The 20725-nt window shown below is 38.3% G+C and overlaps 1 protein-coding gene across 5 annotated transcripts in view; it reads left to right on the forward strand.

Moving 5' to 3' along the window:
• The window catches only part of afap1 (actin filament associated protein 1), a 135703-nt gene extending 115195 nt beyond the window's left edge, over positions 1 to 20508 (forward strand). For 3 of the 5 annotated variants that reach the window (XM_071478321.1, XM_071478319.1, XM_071478320.1), the window contains exons 7-18: positions 553 to 639; positions 3081 to 3156; positions 6450 to 6602; positions 7401 to 7612; positions 8205 to 8350; positions 8994 to 9108; positions 10159 to 10398; positions 12675 to 12804; positions 14351 to 14515; positions 18855 to 19045; positions 19178 to 19345; positions 19602 to 19773. In XM_071478321.1, coding sequence (XP_071334422.1) covers positions 553 to 639; positions 3081 to 3156; positions 6450 to 6602; positions 7401 to 7612; positions 8205 to 8350; positions 8994 to 9108; positions 10159 to 10398; positions 12675 to 12804; positions 14351 to 14515; positions 18855 to 19045; positions 19178 to 19345; positions 19602 to 19628 — 1710 coding nt within the window. In that variant the 3' untranslated portion in view covers positions 19629 to 19773. Of the gene's footprint in view, positions 1 to 552; positions 640 to 3080; positions 3157 to 6449; positions 6603 to 7400; positions 7613 to 8204; positions 8351 to 8993; positions 9109 to 10158; positions 10399 to 12674; positions 12805 to 14350; positions 14516 to 18854; positions 19046 to 19177; positions 19346 to 19601 lie in introns of all 5 variants that reach the window. The other 2 variants (XM_071478322.1, XM_071478323.1) reach the window with 2 other exon arrangements.
• The last annotated feature ends 217 nt before the right edge of the window (positions 20509 to 20725 follow it).

Consider the following 20725-nt stretch of genomic DNA (forward strand, 5'->3'; position numbering starts at 1 on the left):
TGAGGTCACAGTAATGCACATTGGCGCCCCGTCCAGAGCCCTGCAGATTCTATTCAGCCCTACTGGACCTTATTGCATAAGGATTCCATGGACATAGTAAATCTCTGTGGTGTCTAATGTGTGTAGCAAACACCCCCACCCCTCCACCAGCTCCCACCACACATGCATGTACATGCTCTACCTCCTATAGTTACTCCACTGCTGGGCTTTATTGCCTTATGATCCCTTGGCTGCCATTCAGTAGCATGATGGAATATGAGAGAGGAGGGTGTTCACCATACATGTGGCTAGTATTACCCTCGGCATGCTGTCTAGGCTGAAGGAATGAGCTGCTTAATTATGTGGCAATGGTGTGAGGAAATATTTTAGGATTTTTAATCAAGGATCCACCCATCTGTTAAGATTGTGGTGAGGATCTAGCATTCCATCAGCCGGTTAGACACGGCTGCGTAAATTGAAGTCCACTGGCAGTGATCAGCATGCGTGAGAGTGTCAACTTTCCACTCGTTTAATGCCTTGTAAGCTAATGCTGTATTTTCTTATGTTTTCCAGGTAATGAGAGAGGTGTGTGTTAATGGGAGCGTAGACTTGGATGGAGCTGGATCTGGATCACCTGTGCACAAACCTGAACTGGAAAAGGTAACACATTCATACACTCATTGGTGCTGTAATCATATTAGCATATTATTTCTCTTAAATTATTATTTCAGTACTGGTTCCAATAGCTGGTTTAATTTTGGGTCTTGCCCCAGGTTAGCAAAATACCTGGATTTGCTAACAAATGTCACATCAAATCCTGTTTCTTCTGAACACTTTTATTAGCAAAAAGTAATGTACAGAATACATTTTGGTACAGGCTTCTTCACTTTTTGACTGTCTTTTTCACCATGTGAAATGACAAATATTGGCTTTTGTCGGTTTTGGTTAAGAATCATTAACGCATTTGTAATTTCGCACTTGATTGATATCTAGTTAATGTGATCTGTTTGCTGTTGTACTGTTGTAGGTTTGAGTGCTGTGGATTTTCTCAGGTTAAAATGTCCATGTCTATGAGGATCTGCTTGGATTTAAATTTTCAAGTATATCCAGCTCTTAACACCACTTTACTATCCCAAATGGATTGTTTGTTTTTTTTGTTTTTGCAGTTCAACAAGACAAATGGGATGTGTCCCCTGATGAAACAGTTTAAGTGATCATGTCACTACTACATTACTCTGGAAGCTAGACGTTGATACACATCATATCAATATTTAAATAAGCTTAATTTCTTCTGAATCGGGACCCTGTGTTTTTGCAGCCAGTGTCTTATTTAAAATACCAATGCAAATGTAAGTACAGTAGATCACACATGGTATAAGTACAGGTTTATCAGGGCCAGCCTGATAAAGCAAATGTCACTGACTGACTAACTGAGTAGTGAAGTTACACCCCTGGTGAGCTGAATCCCACATGACTGAGTGATAAGTTTGGAGTTTCCCCATTGGCCATTGCTCTTTGAAAAGGATTTGGCATGAACAAGCAGTGTAGCACCTTTGTCAGATAATTAACTTGTCCTTTTTGGACCCTTTAAAAAAAAATCCTTGCAACAAATCTAATGACATCAGCAACTTTACATAGAGCAGAGTCTCCAGAACTGCCCCAAAAGCACAACTTTTCCTCCGAAAGTACACCTCTCCATCTGACCATACAGCAGATGGGGTGAACGGGCTTCTAACTTTCTCGCTGAGTGATCATCTTACGAGTAAATATGACCAAAATCACAGTACACCTGTTGTCTTTTACTAGTATGCTTGGAGATTATGTCAGATGATGTTGCAGTTATTAATCAGGATTTTAAAAGCAGCAGAGCAGCACCTTGGAAATGGCTAGGAGGTGACTGCTGGTTAGCATGTAGTCTTAATAGACCGCGTTTCAGTCACTGTTTCATACTTGTTCTGTTGTCTGACAACAGAAACAGAAAAACATGTCGATGAAAACAGCTTTATTGGGAATTAAGCTGTATTAAAGTACTGTGTATGTGAGCAAAGACTAGCAAACCATCTGACACTAGGCAGAATGCAAATTGCCATGTACTTGTCTTTATCTAGTCTTGTTTCAGTTCATTTTGACTTTTTAAGTAAGATAGTATTAATCACTCACTTCACTCAGTCACTTCAGGGCAGCAGAACAAGCTGTAAAACAACACTAATACTAATACAGTATATCATATATGCGCACCTGATGAAGTAATTAGCTCTGTTGGTCTCCACCTCCTGAAGGAAAGGTCTGGTTCTTTAGCTGCTAAATGCTCCAGCCCCTGCAAGTAAAATAGCAGTTAACGCTGGAGACATACTGTACCCAGCACTTATGTGTGTGCCTGTACGCATGTGTATTTAGTGGTGGAAAATGAGCGACATCAGAGGCTCTTTAATGACAAACCATTCCCATCTTGGCACAGCAAACACAAGCCCAGCCTAATTATTCATCTGTAACATGTTGCAGATGCTCTTAAGGGTTTTTACAATGTACAACCCCATTTCCAAAAAAGTTGGGACATTTTTGGGACATTTTTGCAAATCCATATGTAAATCCATATTTAATTGGAAATAGAACAAAGACAACATATGAAATGTTGAATTGTTGAAATTTTATTGTTTTATGAAAAATATTTGCTCAATTGAATTTGATGCCAGCAGCATTTTTCAAAAAGTTGGGACAGGGGTGGCAAAAGATTGGAAAAGTTGTGTACTGCTAAAAAAAAATTTTTTTAAAACACCTGGTTGAATATCTCACAACTAATTAGATTAATTGGCAACAGGTCAGTAGATAATTAAAAAGAGCCTCCCAGAGAGGCAGAGTGCAATGAAGATGGGGAGAGTTTCACCACTCGATGAAAGACTGCGTGGGCAAATAGTGCAACAATTGAAGAATAATGTTCCTCAACAAAAAATTGATTTTTGTGAATTTCAGCCTCTATGGTTCATAATATCATTAAAAGATTCAGAGAATTTGACCTGTGTTTTTTCAGAAGAGTAAAGTTTTGATGACTTTGTACCTTCTTGTGCTTCCCTTCTTCTTGTGTATGGTCTCCCTGCTGCCAGAAAGCATCATGTGACAGGCCGAGCTCCGATGGAGAGGCGACACATGAGAATGGACACAGTGACTGCAAGGAGCAAGGTGAGGCTCCACAGCAACAATAACCAAATCATTTTTTGCATGGAAACAACTGTTGCTAGTAGAAGTAATTCATGTAAATCCAGTCAATGAGAGCAGTTCAGTGTTAGTGTTAACACAAAATGACTTTCCTGGGAAAATCCCTTTCTGGTCAATTTGGAATCAGTAAAACAAGAACACGCTAGTTAGCATTAACAGCAATAAGTTTTATAAATCTTGTCTTATAAATCTCTAAATGCCTACTGCTGTTGCACATGACAGTCGACTCCTAATTGGTACAGTTTATTAATGTGAGAATCCAGAATTATTAGAAAACCGTTACGAACAGTCCAACAGCCTGTTTTACCTGGAAACTTCAGACATAGACAACACTAGTAAGTGGGCCTTGAGATTGTTTTCTCAGATTTGTGTGATGTTTCAACATCTGTAAATGGTTTGCTGTTAATAGAGTGAAATCCCCATCATAAAACACTGCATTCACACAGTACCAATTTTGTATCCCTAAAGCACAACACAAAACAGAAAAAAATCTGTTAAATGAGGGCTAGGACGTTATCAGTACCATTGTTTCTTGGAACCAACAAAGCTTGGACATAGTTCCAAAGAGATATTATGGCTGCCTTACTTAATCTGTCTCATAATTCAGAGAGGAATCTGTATAAACTCTGAACAGACAAGCCTTTAATAATAATGAAGCATGAAGAATGAGCATTTGGGTTTATTTAACATGGATTTTACAAGATGCCAAAACAAAGAGATGCAGTGGAAATATTCTCAGATTATTTACCATTTTTGCACAGAAATTTCATTTTATTCATCAGCTCACATATTTGGATTGTCAACTAAAATTTAACGCTCTTCTTTTTTTTCCTTGTTTAAAGTTGGTTAATTTTTCCAACATTATGTCTGAAACAGATCCCACCCCCCACCCCCATACCTCTGAATCTGATTCCTTTTTGGAGTTGTTCTTGTTCTCTGTTCTGCATATTGTTCATTTGTTCTGGGTATACTTACACTGCTTAACCTCAGACTGAACTTATAGTTGCTGCTCACATCTGATTTTTGGATGACTTTTATCAAGGAAATGTCAAGTTTGTTTCAAGTTTGAAGTGAATCAAGACACTTGAGCTATTTTTCTTTCCATTACAGTTTATCCTCTATTCTAATAATAGCTCAGCCAAGCTAAAACGGCACAAGAATTATGGCAACTGTTTTAGTTTAAATATGTAATGTTTATTTATTGCGACATACTGTAGGTGAAATATCATGTCAGTCTTAAAGGGTATACAAGTCACTTTTAAAGGAATTGTTCAACATTTTGGTAAATACACTTGTTTTCTTTCTTGCCAAATACACTTGTTCGCTTTCTTGATAGATGAGAAGATTGATCCTACCCTTACTCTCAGCCAATTAGTGTAGCTTAAAACAAAAAATTGAAGTTTTTAATTTTAAGTTGTCAAATCTGGTATGTTTATTAAAAGTCTTCTATTTACAGCACTAAATTGATACATGCTTTAAAATAGTCTTAGCTGCTAATGCTAGCATTAGTTGCCTCAAGTTGACCGTTGTAACGTGTAACTAAACTGTCAGTACCCACCTTACTCTCTTCAGTTAATGCAAGGTTTGTGGTACCAATGGTATATTTGGTGATACAGCTGCATGTTTCACAAACTATAAATACAATGTTCAGATTTCAGTCCGTTTAGTTATATTTATTTAGATCTGTGAAATCTTATATTATCATCCAGTAAACACAAGAGATCTATCAGTAAATTAAATGTGATAAACTTCCCAGAGGTCTTGGTTTTACTTCACCTATTCCCCTCGTCCTTCAGTCATTCCCTCACTCATTCAACCTTGAAATCCTCTTTTCAGCTTAATCAGCTACATTCTCTCCATGTCTGGTAACAAAAAGAGCTGATTTACAGGAAGCAAATTTACCTGATCAGAGTTTTCCTGCTTCCCATCTCCTGAAGGGAAACATTTTTTATATACACACACACACATATATATATATATATATATGTGTGTATGTGTGTGTGTGTGTGTGTGTGTGTGTATGTTTATACATATATGTATATATTAAAAATATAAATAAATAGCTCCTCCTTTTTCAAAATGTTCAAATTGCTTTGTTTTTGCATCTGTTGTCTGCTTTCCACCTCAGGCCTGCATTGTATGTGACATGTGTTTGTGTACTTTTTGTATTATGAAAAAAAAACCTGTAACTAAAATTGAGTGCAGACAGCTTTGTATTTAATTAAAGCAGTCGTCATGGTAGTTGTCACATCATATCAGAGAGGAAAACGCAATATGGAAAAAATGTTGAAACGGAGGCTTTTGGGGGCCAAAAAGAATGTAATACTAAGAGTTTCTGTCATTACCATATCAGTTCAGACTACTATTTATTAGTTTTCTTCAGCTAATAAATAGACTTTGGCTGATTTGTGCAAGGCAGAGACATTGTGCGTGTGAAAAACCAACTCTGGTCATTATATGCAGCATATTATTGCATGTGCATGTGTGTGTCAAGAATCATTCCAGACACTCAGCTTTAGCTGTCTTGGTATGATGACATCAGTGAAGGGGAATGCTTTATATTTTCCTTCCCCAGTTTTTCTTCACTGTCTCTTTTGTGTCGATACCTTGAATTTGCAAAAGGTTTTTTTTTGGTCCTGTTATGGACACACTGTCACATCTTTTGACCACTGATTTCTTTCTTCTCCTATTTTTTTTCTTTCTTCCATTTCCTGTCTTTGTTTCTCTCTTACACACGCACATTTAAATACACCACAGACCACAATATCTATACAAGTGAACCAAGCAGAAGCTATTTTTCTCATTTAAACAGACTGACAGATGTAGAGATTCAGATATAGCCTCTTAAGACCTGGTTTAAGCTCTGCTTCCAGCAGAATGTACACCATCATTCCTTTCTCTTTCTCTCTGGATAGAAACTAGGCCAGCTCAAATTGGCCCACTCAGACCACTGGGGATGCTGAGGTGGCAGACTGAGCCTAATTCACCAGCAAAGAGCTTTGAATTGACAAGGGTCTGATTAAACCCAGTACAACTGATTCTGATCTCTTGGTTGTTTACAGTAGAATCTAAGTTTGCTCTAAAGCATCTAAATGTAATTGAATCAACATAAATGAACTCGTTACACCCCCTTGGTAATTTCGCGTCTTGAGATAAGCACAAAAAGTTTGCATGGAGTCCGTCAAAAAGGACATTACATAGTGTTTTACTAATTTCAGTCATGATTTAAATTCACAATCTCTGTCTCTCTGGCTCAGGAAAAGGAAAGAAGAATTCAAAATCAGAGCACAAGACAGGGACCGTGGGGAAGGGTGCAGGGAAGAAGATCACTAAGATCATCGGGCTGGGTAAGAAGAAGCCATCCACAGATGAGCAGACCTCGTCAGCAGAAGAAGACGTACCCACATGTGGTAAGAGGAAGACATTAAAGTTATTATTCTAAATGTGTCAGTTATGTCTCAACAATTTAACAAAAACCTGAATAACAATTATACTGGGGTTGCAGGATCCTATCCATAGACAGGCCATACATCTTGGCTACCCTGAGTGATGACAGTTGATGACAAATACATTAATTGACATCACAAATACAAAATTGTCATCACAAACAAACCCTTAATTATTTACATTTAATATCCAGAGAATTCACAATATTCACTTAAAATCACAAGGGGGGGCATGTAGAAACAGCTGTTTGTGGCTTGCAGTTCTTTTTCTTACCCGGGCCCAAATGGTTTACAACCATGAAAAACAAGCATCAGTTATATTGGGGATGCTGACATGAAACTCTGGCAGGGCAGATAATATTTAGTTTAATTATGTATAATATGTAATACTAATTTGACACTGCAAGTAATATTGATAATGATATAATATAATAATATGTTAAATATTGACTTGAAATTGGCAAAGGCATAAGCTATCAGTCATTACTCTGATAATCGTCGATCAGGGAGATTATCGTCCTTCAGTACAACCCTAAATCATACTATTTAACTTTAGAGGCTAAGAGAAAGGTGAAGTTGAACTTTGCCAGCCAACCAGTAAAATTACAATACAGAAAGGCCAACCAACTCAGTCCAGATTTTGAAAATGCCAGCCAATAGTATGAAAAATGGCATTCAAGATCTTTTTATATAATGACAATTAAAATTGCTTGCCTCCAAAAAAGTAAATTCTTTGCTGACAGCTTATGCTTTGATTGATAGGCTACCTAAACGTGTTGTCTAATAACCGCTGGCGGGAGCGCTGGTGCCGCCTGAAAGACAACCAGCTGCTCCTCCATAAGGACCGGGACGACCTGAAGAGCCACATTGCCTCTCTGCCTCTCCGAGGCTGCGAGGTCAGCCCTGGCCTCAACCACAAGCACCCATTTGCCTTTCGCCTGCTCCGTAACAGCCAAGAGGTGGCTGTACTAGAGGTGAGATTTGTATCAGGAATGCTGTAAACTTTCAAACACTTTATTTCCTCTCATATAAGAGGAGATATGTATTCCTGTGTGTTAGTCAGCCGCTAAAACACCACTGCCATGCATTAAATGAAGCAAAAATGCCTGAAACTACATTAAAACACAGCCACACTGGTACAAGAAAGCACTACTTGTAATGTTTTCCTCCTTATTCTTAGTGTTCCTCTCATGTGGTTAAAAAATCTCTTTCACCCATTGCCATTTGTTTTGATTCTTTTCCCTCATGTAGACAGCACGCTATCCTCTGCTAGACATTTGCTTCGATTTCATTGCACTGTAAAACCTCATCATTACTAAGCCTTTGATGGATGATGAAATACAAGAAGCAGTTCCTACAACAAACCAGAGGAGCTCCAAATTTCAATAAATTATATTGAAATCTAATTTAAGTTAAATAATAGCACCTATGGATGTCATCTCAACATTTTGGAACAATATTTTCTCCATGTTTATCCATTCTATACACATTAGCCTCCTCATGTCAAAGAAATCTTTAACATTATAAGTGATACGGATTTTATTCCTGTTACTCGTTTTCTTCCAGGCCTCGTCCTCTGAGGAGATGGGTCGCTGGTTGGGGGTTTTATTGGCCGAGACTGGCTCCACCACAGACCCAGCCACCCTGCATTATGACTATATTGATGTCGAGACCACTGCCAACGTCATCCAGCTAGCCAAGCAGTCCTTTTGGTGAGGACACACATTTTGCCTCTTTTTTTCAAGATAGTCAAATAGGTGGGCAAAGTCATGAGTTATTTAATTAAAATTAGAATAGAGAAATTACCAGTGTGTAGGATTATGTTTTCATTTGTGTATAGCCAGGCTGATGGTAGATGTGCATGTTGCCTACCCAATTTAAAGTTAAGAAAAAAAAATTGTACGACTAATGTCCTACTGTTACTGTGATCAAAACTCTGTACATTCACAATTAAAACAAACAACAGTTGGTCAAATGGAAATGACAAATGAAAAAATTAAATAAATAAAATTAAAGAAAAAAAAGAAAGAAATTTGGATATTTCAACAAAGAGGAATCTGGTGATCTTGGCCTATGAGAAATCAATAATACTAATCGGAACACCAATATGTATCATTTAGAGAATGGTAGTAGACCAAATTTTCTCCATTACACAGCATTCTTTTCAGTACATTGTGGTGTTGGTGCTGAATGATGATGATTATTCAGCCCTTACTTTGACCAAAGGCTGTTAGTGATCCATGTCTGGTACATTTCACAGACAAATGGGTCTGTTTGACCTCTGTGATATGAAAAGTACTTCATTAAAAAGATGTAGATTCATATTTCATGAATCTTAATGTATTCACCTCACAGTTTCACCAGTAAGCGTGCTGTCTCCCCTAACCCATACCTGGACAATCCAGTCAATGGCTATGCTTGCCCCACTGGAATGGCTCTGCACTACGATGATGTGCCCATTAATGGAACGGTAAGGACATGCCTGTTCACTGGTAGTACACGGACACATAAAGCCTAAGCTAAAGGAATTAATACACAGCAAATTCTTAGCTGAACTCCACTGCTGCTCTCTTTGCTGACTGCTTTTCACATTTCTGTATGGCATTGAAGTTTCTTTACATGAATATATTGTTGTCAGATTAACTGTCATATGTTCTTATGACTAGACTTAAAAATAAGAACATTGAGAAAAAAATCACCACAAGGTCTATTCAGTAGCTTTAGCTTTATTAAACTTTTAATCATATCACATGAGCTGTTCAAATATCCATTTTTTTCTAAACATTTATTGGAATTTGAAAGCTCCAGAACAGCTACAAAATGGACCTTGTGGTTCAACAGTTTTGTCATCTGACGTTTAAGTTCAAGAATGAACTTCCCTTACTTTCCTTTTGTTTTGCTTTTCTAAACCATGTGACTGACAGAAAAAGGCTCACATATTGAATATTTACAGTTAGCTTTTAATATTTTGAGTGTTACTGCTCCAGCTCAATATGTCCTCAACAGATGAAATTGTTGGTACGGTAATGTAAGATTTACTGGATGTTAAAATGTATGTAGCACCTTTAACTACAGGAGAACACCTGTAATTTATTATTGCAGTTCCATAAAGTTGTAGGTCTCACATGGGACAGAATTCCGAGTTTTAGTATCAAGTAGGGGTCAAGCTTCAAGCCTAGCAGCAGTAGTAGTACCCCACTGTATATTTTTGAGCTTACTAGAGTCATGTATAACATTGTCATATATATCACTCTGTGTATGTAAGTTCTGTACTGACTAACTTTATATTGCTTTCATCTCTCCTTCTCTGTTCACCTTATATTTTTCTTTACTGTTACATATTGCTTCTCTTCTCTTCTCTTCTCTCCTCTTCTGTCCTCTTGTCTTCCTTTCCTCTTTTCTGCTCCCCTCTGTTCTACTCTTTTCTCCTCTCCACTCCTCTTCTCTTCTCTACACTCCCCTCCTCTTCTCTCCTCTTCTCTTCTCACCTCGCTTGCATGCTTGCTTGGTTTAACCCAAGGACCTGCTGGTGTTGTACTCCAGTCCCTGCACAGGAGACTGCCAACTGAAAGAGGAGGGGCACTATGAGAACACTGAACTCTATGAGAACATGCCCTCACCCAAGCTGGCCACTCGCTATCTCCGCAAGCCTCCTTCTGCTTCCTCTTCCTCAACCTCTACCAGCCACTACAAAACCCCTGTTTCTAAAATCTCTTCTAAGTTCCTCTTGGCTGATATTAAAACTAAAGACACTACTCAGGTGACTAACACACTGCTCCTTTACCCTAACCTTTCAGTGTTCCACTCTTGGATATTTACAGTGTTATACTCACCTTTCTATAATTTGCATTATGTTTTCCTTTTATTTATCTATTAATTTGGATACTTTTTGGTATTTTTTAATATGTATTATTGCAAATTGCAGATTGTAAAAAAAAAGCCTTGGTGCATTGATTCTGATGGAAAGACTTCAATGTTATGACTTGACTTTACATGGCATTACTAATAAAAACAAAGACGGCCTATGCTAATGTGAGGCTTAAGGCTTAAGGAAAAGAATACAGTGGTTGCAAATCACACAGAAATGATCATTAAGTTTGGCCATTACCTAGTATCCAAATTAATAACTAGACAAGGAACTAGGTCTTATTCAGCTCATTTCAGTAGTTGATTTGTCACACAGTACATCCACGTACTGTTAGTCATTCAGATATTCAGCACAGCACAATGTTAAGACACCATAAGACTTTGCTATCATTTGGGAAAAGGTCAATTAGTCTCAAATATGTGAGGAAAATAAATACACATGCAGAAAACCACAAGCAGTTTTTATTTTAAAGCTGTGGGGACAGTAGAACAGATCAAAAAAGATCTGACATTATCACCCTAAGAAGTTGTCATGGCAGACACATTAGTTGTTTACATATGCAGCAACACCAAACTTCATTTGGAGTTGTTTAGAGAGGTCGGTGGGCCAAATCAAAATAATGCACTAAAAGAGGCTAAAAAAACTCAGTAGAGCTGGGTGGGCAGTTAGTCGAGTGGTTAGGGCGCATGCAATGTGAGCGCAAGACGCTCTTAGCAGGCAGTCGCCAGTTTGACTCCTGACTGGCTCTTTCCCTCTCTCTATCCCCTTTCCTGTCAGTCTCCACTGTTCTATAATAAAGGCACAAAAGCCCAGAAAAATAATTTTAAAAAACTCAGTAGAGCTTAGGGGCTTGCAGCTGAGTTGAGTAACAGTTCCCTTTGCGTTTGTCACTATGAGCAATGTTACACATATGCATTTCAGCCTTTTTTAATATGAAAAACATATTTATTATTGTGACTTTAATGTCAGCAAGTCTGTCATTTGCATCATGGATTCTCATCAAAAGGTTTGTCAATAAACAGGTTGGAACTTTATACCACTGCTTATACATTTCGTGGGGAAACCTTGGACTTCATGTATTTTTGTATTCCAAATGGCTAGTTCCCTGTCTGTCATGACAATGCATCCCTCCAAATAAATGGTAAATTGAAAACTGATTTACTGTACATGGACTGAGAACAAGTGTAAGAGCGAGAGGCTTGGCTGAATGAAGGTTGAGTGAGTTTATTTTTCCTGCAGGAGCATATGTTGACTCACTAGGTAAAGTGTTGATGTTGGCCACCCACAAGCCCACCTCTCTTTCCCATCAGCCTGTGAATCGTGTTCCCCTCTGGTGTAGTTAGTAGTTCAATTATAACCATTCCCAAGACCATTCCCATGACCAGGCTTTGGAAATGTTTACATTGTTTTCCAATCAAGTTTTTTTGCAGCTGATATCAATAAAACATGATACACAGCTTTTTGGTTTTGTGTTGTTGTGTAGTATGTGTACAGAGTATAGAATATGTTTTATACTATGTGTATATGTATACTGTGTGGGATCATGCTTGTGTGGTTGTTCCATGTAGTGTTTTTCCTTCCTCCCCTTCATGATCAACAGTGGCAATGTGTGTAATTTAGCACCGCCTCCTCCACGCCACTCCTTTTATGTGTGTGCTGTGTGTGTGTGGCCAAGAGTTGTTAACATCACCTCCACAGCCACAAAGTACCACTCCACTATTAGAAGTTGATCTTCATCCAAGAGCTACCAGAGACTGCAGGTAGACAAGCTGGCCTGCAGACCAAAGTCAAGTGAAATGAGGAGATAAAATGAAAGATGAAATCGTTTTTTAACTCTGCATCCCTGTTGCATAGATATATTGGTTAGAAGGATGTTTAAGCATGTAGATGTAAATCCAGAGTTCATATAGGTTCAATCCAAGAACAGAGAGCTGTGGAATAAGCAGTTGTTGGCCGTCACTAAGCCATTAGAAATACATCATTAGGTTTTAATGCAGAGTGGGTTTTTTTATTATTATTTTTGGTGCAATTTTTAAGATAATTAGAGCATATACTTGTATCTAGTTTATATGCAAGTTTATATGTAGTTTATATGCAGCACTAACTTGTCTGAGATGATGTAAAGGTAATTGGAAAAGTGCCCCTCTTCCTTGTTTTTCTCCAATCAGCTGAAGGGAAAGAAGGGCACAGTCACCAATGGGATGGTATCAAAACTCAAGGCAGAGCCTAAGAACCAGTCCAAGAAGAGTGGAGTCAATGGGACAAATGGGACAGCCTCTCTGAAACGCAACAACTCCAGTAAGTAGGAAAAAAAGTATGTAAGCAAGTCTACATTATTTTCATCAGGGAACTAAAATATTGATATCAAGAAGAGTTAATCATACTTACACTGTAAAAACTAGGACGCTCACTCTTTTCTGTAAATTCTTCAAGTCAGAATTGAAATATCAATAACATAGTAACTTCTGACAGTAGTCCACCTTTTCCAGTCAGTTGTTGTGCTGTAAGTAAGCAGCAGACAGTGTGTCTGGCTACCCAGTCCCAGCCTCACCACCACTGATTGCTTTCTAGCAAAGCTCTGCTCCACAGCAATTTGGAAAATGCAGGCTGTCCAAAGTACAGTCGGTTTCAGTAGGGGGAGTAAATAACTTTAAAACCTAAAACCTATCCTCCCCCCGAGACGATCCGTGTGACGCATGTGGGCCAGACTTGAGCCTTCTGCCAGCATTAGGGTAACACTCAAAACAGGCATAATAACAGAACCAGGGCTCACCTCATTGGAGAGTGAAGTGTGGTTGTGTTAATTCTTGTGGTACAGAATAGTATTTTTTTGCCTAATGTGTGAATTAGGACAGTTGTAACCGCTTGTGAAGCTTGTCTTTCTTCCAAATGTTGGAATGGAAATACCAAATATGTGTCACGTTGAATTTAGATTCAGTTCTCATATTTCCAGTGTCAAATAAGGGTATTGAATTTGAAAATGTCTGCGGTGGTTTGATTGAACGATTCCTCATAAGCAAACTTCACAGGAATGCACAAAGACACACACCACATTGGATGGTTACCCTCAGTATATTTTCCAGTAAGGGATGGCATGATCATGGTGTAATTAATGACTGTGGGTTAAGTGGGTTTCTGGGCAGTTCAGGTCTCAACAGTGTCCTGCTAATGAAAGCTATGATCGCCTCATTTTCTTTTTTCATTCATGATGATGATGTTTACAGCTTTTCAATTTCGCATATTGACCATGGATGGTCAGACATATTCCAGGTTTTGACTTAGTCCTGTTTACAACCTGTCTGTTACAACCTGTCTGACATTCCTTTTCTAGAGTTAGTTTCAGTTTTCCTCTCAGTTTTGCCTTTACAGGATAAACACCTTTTGGTAATCACTGAGCTACTCGCTACAATTTGCTATCACAACATCTAGTTACACACACACACACACACACACACACACACACACACACACACACATATACTGGTGTGTACCAGTGATATACTGGGAACCCTTTGACATGCAACCTGGAGGGGATAAAACCATTCTACCTGCTCTACATGCTCTACCTATCCATTATCTACACCGCTTATCCGTACAGGGTCGCTGGAGTGCTGGAGCCAGTCTCAGCTGACATTGGGCGAGGACAGGACATCAGTTGGCTCAATACTCATACTCTGTACACGCTGATTTATTACACAAAGATTAACACAAATGTCGATAAGAATAAATGATGAAGTCATGGCATTTTATATCCAAATGATCACAGGTCAACTTGACTGTGACATCATAATGTTCTGCAAAAACACTTCTGGCCTCTTTTTTTATTTCTCACTGAATCTCTCAGATGCAGAGCTGTGCAAGTACGGGAAGAACCGTGTAGAGGCAGATGCCAAACGGCTGCAGGCCAAGGAGGAAGAGCTGATGAAGAAGAAGCAGGAGATCAGGAACCATCTGACCCAGCTTAAGAAGGAGAGGAGAGACATGCGCACTGCTGTGGAGGCTGCTGCTGGTAAGAGGGAACAGGCATGTGCAGAAGATAGACCGCAGGTGGTGCATAAGCCCAGCCCTTTTGGCCTCTGACTAGAGAGACATTTTTAGGGGTCCAATCTGGATCCCTATTTTTTTTGTTCTTGTTATTAGGGGTCCGAGCAGCGAATGCTGCTTTATCCCTATTGTTTTTATTATCATTCTTATTATGATTATTATCATTATTGTCATTATTATTATTATTATTTCTTATTTTTCTCCCCTAAAAGTGATGGTGCAGCAAAAACTTCAGGATAAAAACTCATAAAAATGGGGGCAACCCGATAGCCAAGTGGTTGGGGCGTGTACCACATGAGCGCAAATGCTCTTAGCAGGCGAGTGCCGGTTCGATTCCTGACTGGCCTGATTCTTTCCTGCATGTCATTCCCCCTCTCCCTGCCCCTTTGCTGTCACTCTCTACTGTCCTGTAAAATAAAGGCAAAAATGCCCAAAAAAATATCTTAAAAAAAAAAAATAAACTCATGAAAATTGGCATATACAGTAGATTAAAAATTTCACCCACTACTCATAATTGTACAAAAGGTGGCACTATAATAACGAACTATATGTTTTGCAATTTTCTTAAAAACAGCTCAGGCTAGAGTAAAAAAATTCTTTTGCCATTTTGATCTCTGAAATTCTCTGTATCTTTGCTCAAATAGTCTTCTGCTCAAAAAATGCTTAATTTTGCAGTCATTTAAAAAAAATTGAACATAAACCCAAAACAAACCTAGTCTGAGGCCATTCAGCTGATTCTTTCTCAAAATTTACAGACAATGCTGACAAAAAGTTTTCGAAATAATTAAAATGTATTCATCTGTTTTGAAATTATAAACTTTTAAAACCTTATTGTTAATATCAATTTTACATGAATGCTCATAAATCAAAATTGGCTAACGCTGTTGTAACAAAACTCGGTGCATGACTCTGGACCTCTGCTCCTAGCACTGCTGTAGAGTCTTGGGATATTCTGCGCCTGCGAACTTCGGCTCAGATGATCTAAGGTCATTGCTCAGTCTCTGCATTAACTTTGATAATGACTGACTAAAGTGGGTGTGACTTATTACAAAAAATATAAATTTCTAATCATTCCACCTTCCAAACTTCGAAACATCACAATAAATCACCTATACATCCTACATAGCTGAACTTTTTTCAGCATATCCACTGAATGATGATGAAAGTTTGCTTCACTGTAACTTATGGTCAATTCAGAAGTCTGTAACTCAAACAAAATTATGAAATTGTGAATTATCTTCACAAGTCTTCATTCAAGTGCCACCAAACCTGACAAAGACATTCTCTAGATGGTAGATAGCAAGTGTTTCAAAAAGGCGTATGGATAGGACAAACGTTATGTCCACAACGGTATTGATAGTCTTGTTGTAATTTGTACTGCATGCACATTTTCTTTTTCACTCAGAGTTGGATTAAAAGTCACCAAAATATTATATGATGCCCTCCAAACCTCCAGAATGAAGTGTGATTTTTTTTCACGACTGTCACACTAACATTTTGACCAAGTGTTTTATAGTGAAACAGGCAAAAGTATCCCAGTTTTGCACACGTGATGTCGTAGCCTCAACTTGTGTGAAGGTGTCTGTAGCACATAGTTACCCACTGACGCAACCAATAAGTCACCCTCTCTGTGGATACAAAGGTCAGGGGTCCAAAACCCCAGATGGCTTAAGTCCTGCTTCACAAAACGTCCATAGCACTTGTTACATGTGGTCATTTTATGGAACACAGATTGGTCCAAAAACGTCTAATTTGACATCCGCTTTAACACATCAAATATGCCTGTCTAAAGTCGACAGAAAATGCCATCTTAACACGTCAATTACATCTTAAGACTACAAAAATATCTGTGTTGACATGTAAGTTTTGAATGTCGTTAAAATTTACTTCATCAATTTCTGAGGGGAAACCCTACATATACCTGAAATCATTTCAAAAGAAGAAAATTCCCCAGTCATCCTACATATAAATTGAGGTTTAGGAGCTAATATTGACAATATTAATATCTGGCCTTTTATAAGCTACTACTTATTGAGAAATATGTAACTTCAATGTCATAATTTACATGTTCATTTAATGTGGTGTTATGTAAGAGACCACTAGATGGCAGTATTAGAGCACATATGGTAACCTGTTGAATTTTGACTGACTGGAGAAAAAAAAAAATTCTTTTCTGATCACTGGTGAGAGTGTTAGTGCAGCCAAATTGTGGTGTGAATTATATTTAGTGTTTAGAAAGAAAATACGACTGGATGAAAACACATGGTATATTGTTCAGCCTCTGGACAGGAGTGAGAACCTGTAGAGGCTGTAGAGACAGCAAGTGAGCGGGGTGAAGTTGGAGCAGAGCAAGGAGTGCACCTTTAACACTGACATAGGCTACTTTATACTAACAGATTCTTGAACTTCAACAGATGTCACTTAAACCTGCTTGCAAAGATGCATAGCCTGAGCTGCAGCCGTGCCCAGACAGTATCTGGCATATGATATTTGGTAAATGTGCATATCCCATATTTGACCATCTGCATCTGCCTTCTTTAGTGTACCATTATTAGGTACACGTTTAACCCCTCCTTACCACTGGATGTGAGATATTCGACTGGGCTATTATTTCAAAGTTATTTTTTCTTTGTTTAAACAGGATCCTGAGTACCTAGAGGCTAATGTTGAGCTTGCTAAACCTCACTGTACCAGTAGATGTTATCATTACAGGCAAGAATAGGCATATGTAACCATCAAGTAAGCAAGAAATAATAGCGCAGTCCCTCCACTGTGGGACTACATTACTCATACACATACAGTTATGCTTGTATCCCCCAGAAACAATGGTATCTTTAATGTCAGTAAACCTTGTAATAAAACCTTGTAATAAAATGTTCAGGACAACCTCATAAAATGCGTAACAAAAATTAATTTATTTTCTCATTCTTATACATGTTTTTGTTTTCTCTTTCAGTGGTATTCTCAAATTATCATGTTATGCTAAAAATAAATCTCTATTAACAAAATTAAATGAATACAAAATACCAGTGCAATGAATGAGCCCATACAGAAAATTTAAATAAACATTTCAGATAAGTAACCTTTAAACTTAAAGTGGCATTATAAAAAAAAATATGAACAAATCAAAATATTTAGACTAAACGTACTTTGACTGCACTTTTTACTTTGTACGTCAGAAAAATTTGTTACTGAACCATGAGACCCGCAAGACTTTTAACTGCAAGATAATGCTTGCGCTGATACTTTAGAAGTACAAATATTAGTCACCTCAACAATAAACTTAGTTTCTCTTGCTCCATTGGCTACACACAGCTCTCCCCTCCAACATCCCATTCCCCTTCCTATTTTTCCCTTCAAGTTGATCTCTGGTTGGCTAAGAGAGCCTTTCCAGAAAACGGATTGGCTTGGATTACATCACTCAAACATTATAAGTTACTTTATAACAAAGGATTATGGTAAATGTAATAATGTAGTAAATTTAGTAAATTTACCCACATGTGAAATCAAACACTCTTTTATTTAACTGTATTTTGTAGGTCTCTAAAGTTAGGTCACTAATAGTTACAGTCTGGTGAGGCTTACACTTGTCATGCATGACTGATGGCCTTTGCCAAATAAACATATAAACATAAAACCTTTGTTTGTATACTTTTGTGGGATTAGCCCTTAATTATCATGCACAAAATGGATTTTACTCATTTACCAATTGCAGCATAATGCTCCCTTCACCTACATTGTAGTTTCGAGGGTAGATTGGCTGGTTTAGTATTTATTTGGAGAGCCGTTTTTTCCAGTTTTGTGTAAAGATTTGTTGATATTTAATTACTGAATTCTATTGAAAACACCCTAAAGCATGCACAGCGTGGCCTTGGTTTTGTGCTTTTTTTGTTGTTGTCGTTGTTGTTGCCTGTTCTTGTGATAAATGTAAATTGATCATTGATAACTGATGATTTTGTTGAAATTTCTTGAGTATAAAACATCTGTGCGAGTGTATGGCTATTGGAGTTAATAGATATATATTTAACTTTATTCTTCTATAAATAATTATGAGAGTGATGCCCTTTTTTCACCTAAGCACCTGCCCCTGAAAATGTCTGTGCACAGCCCTCAGAGGGACTGTCTTCATTTTATATATACTGACAAGTATGTCATTAAAGGAGATGTCTGAAGTTTAAAGGAGCAGGAAAGTAAAGTCTTTGGGGAAAAGTCTTGGGGCTGGAATAAGCTCTCCAACCTCTCCACACAACATCTTGCCAGGTACCAACATTCACAGAGAAATCCCCCGACTCTTTGTCCATTAGGCAAACGTTCTCATGGCTCCCTGTCAGAGCGTCTTAAGAAGGTGGAGGAGGACTGCCGGCAGAAGGAGGAGGAGCGGGTGAACCTGGAGCTCGAGCTGACAGAGGTGAAGGAGAACTTGAAGAAGGCCCTAAGCGGAGGTGTCACCCTGGGTCTTACCATTGAACCAAAATCTGGCTCCTCTGGCCTCCAGGTCAGAACACCTGTACTGTCTTGTGGTACATTTGTGGTGCTTTAATACAGTTCAAAAATCATTTTTGCCAACAACTCTCCACTAGCTATCTACCACCATTAGCCATCTAATTTTTCCCTGTTGTGTATTTAGTCACCAGCAATGTTGAGACGGACACAGGAGTCTTCTCCCTTCTCCAGCTGCGACACCAGTGACACAGAGTCCTGCTCCCTGCCAGTCAACAGCGCTTCACTGCTCCGCAGGCAGCAGGGCAGTCAGAAGGCCTCACCAGTTCGTGGACATGTCCTTAGGAAGGCCAAGGTCAGAGCTCACAATGTTTATTCTGGCAGGCTTGAGGCTAGATTAGGCAGAAATTACTTTCTGTGAAACATTTCACATTTTTATCATACAATTTGCTTATTTTTAATCAGATTTTTATTTATTTTTTCTTGATATACACTGGTACTACTGATTAAAATGATTGTATATAATCTGAAAGTTTGATCAAGGTGACAAAATGTCACTGATAAAAAATCTGAGAAGCAGCAAACTAAGTGGGTCTCTGTTTGTTTTGCAGGAATGGGAGCAGAAGAATGGCACATAAACCGCTCAACCCCTCACATCAGTCTTACCTTAAGTCCCTTTTTTCTTTTTATGAAATTGTCTATATATTTATTTATAGCTGTTCATACCGACAGAGAGTGTGGAGAAGGGATGCAACCATAGCATTTACATGAACCAAAACAAGTGGCTGGTTTTAGTATACTGTAAGTACCAAAGCATACAGGCATAGCAACCTTTTTAAACTTTTAAACTTTTAAGCAGACTTAGTGTACTGAGCTGTGCAACTTGTCCACTGTACCTTCTTTTTTGAGCAAACACCAGTCTTTTTTTCCACTCAAAATCTCCCAGCAGTTTGGGTTCAAAAAGATTAAAGTCAAACCAAGTATTTATTTGTAAATGTTTAAAGGAAATACTAGCTTCCCTTTGTTTATTTATGTTGATATATTTAAAGGGTTTTTTGTCAAATTTGGTTAATAATGGTTATCATTCCTAAGTGTCAGCATCGGCACACAAAGTGCACCTCTAAGGGTCAGAATAATCATAACAGCTGAGAAACAGTGCCACTCCTTTCTAAGGGTTATTTAAAGAAGCAGTTATTTCACTTATTCTATCATCCAAATAACCTGAAAAACACTAAGATTATGGTAGGTTGATCTGGGTGGCTGGAATAGCAAATGGTGACTCGTAAACCTTTGTCTTCTAACCCCCTTCCCTTGTTGGAGTGAACTGCCAGCCTAGCTCACTTACTCCTCTCCTATAGTAGTGCAAAAGTTACCTGTGACAATTCCAGCCCTGAAAAAAAAATTAAGACGCTAGTCGAGGCCTTAGTAATGCAACAAGCAAACATTGAAAAAAAAAAAAAAGCTAATTTCTTAAGCCAAATGGAAATCCTCCTGACAGAAATCATCACACAAGCTGTATCCACTTTAGCAGAACATAATGACAACAGGCCAGGGTATAAAACACATGAAAATCGCCCCCACACAAAACCAACAAAAATTCATGTAAGCCTATAGACTTTATGACAGCACCCACACAGCACAACCATTAACTTCAGAGCCATGAACAGTGAACAGCATTTGGAACCCATCACCACAAACAAGCAATACTGTTGATTGGCCATTTCCCCAAATAGAC

This window comes from Trachinotus anak, unplaced genomic scaffold, assembly GCF_046630095.1.
Source record: "Trachinotus anak isolate AG129_WGS33_773 ecotype Australia unplaced genomic scaffold, CSIRO_AGI_Tana_v1 ptg000005l, whole genome shotgun sequence".
Lineage (NCBI taxonomy): Eukaryota > Metazoa > Chordata > Actinopteri > Carangiformes > Carangidae > Trachinotus > Trachinotus anak.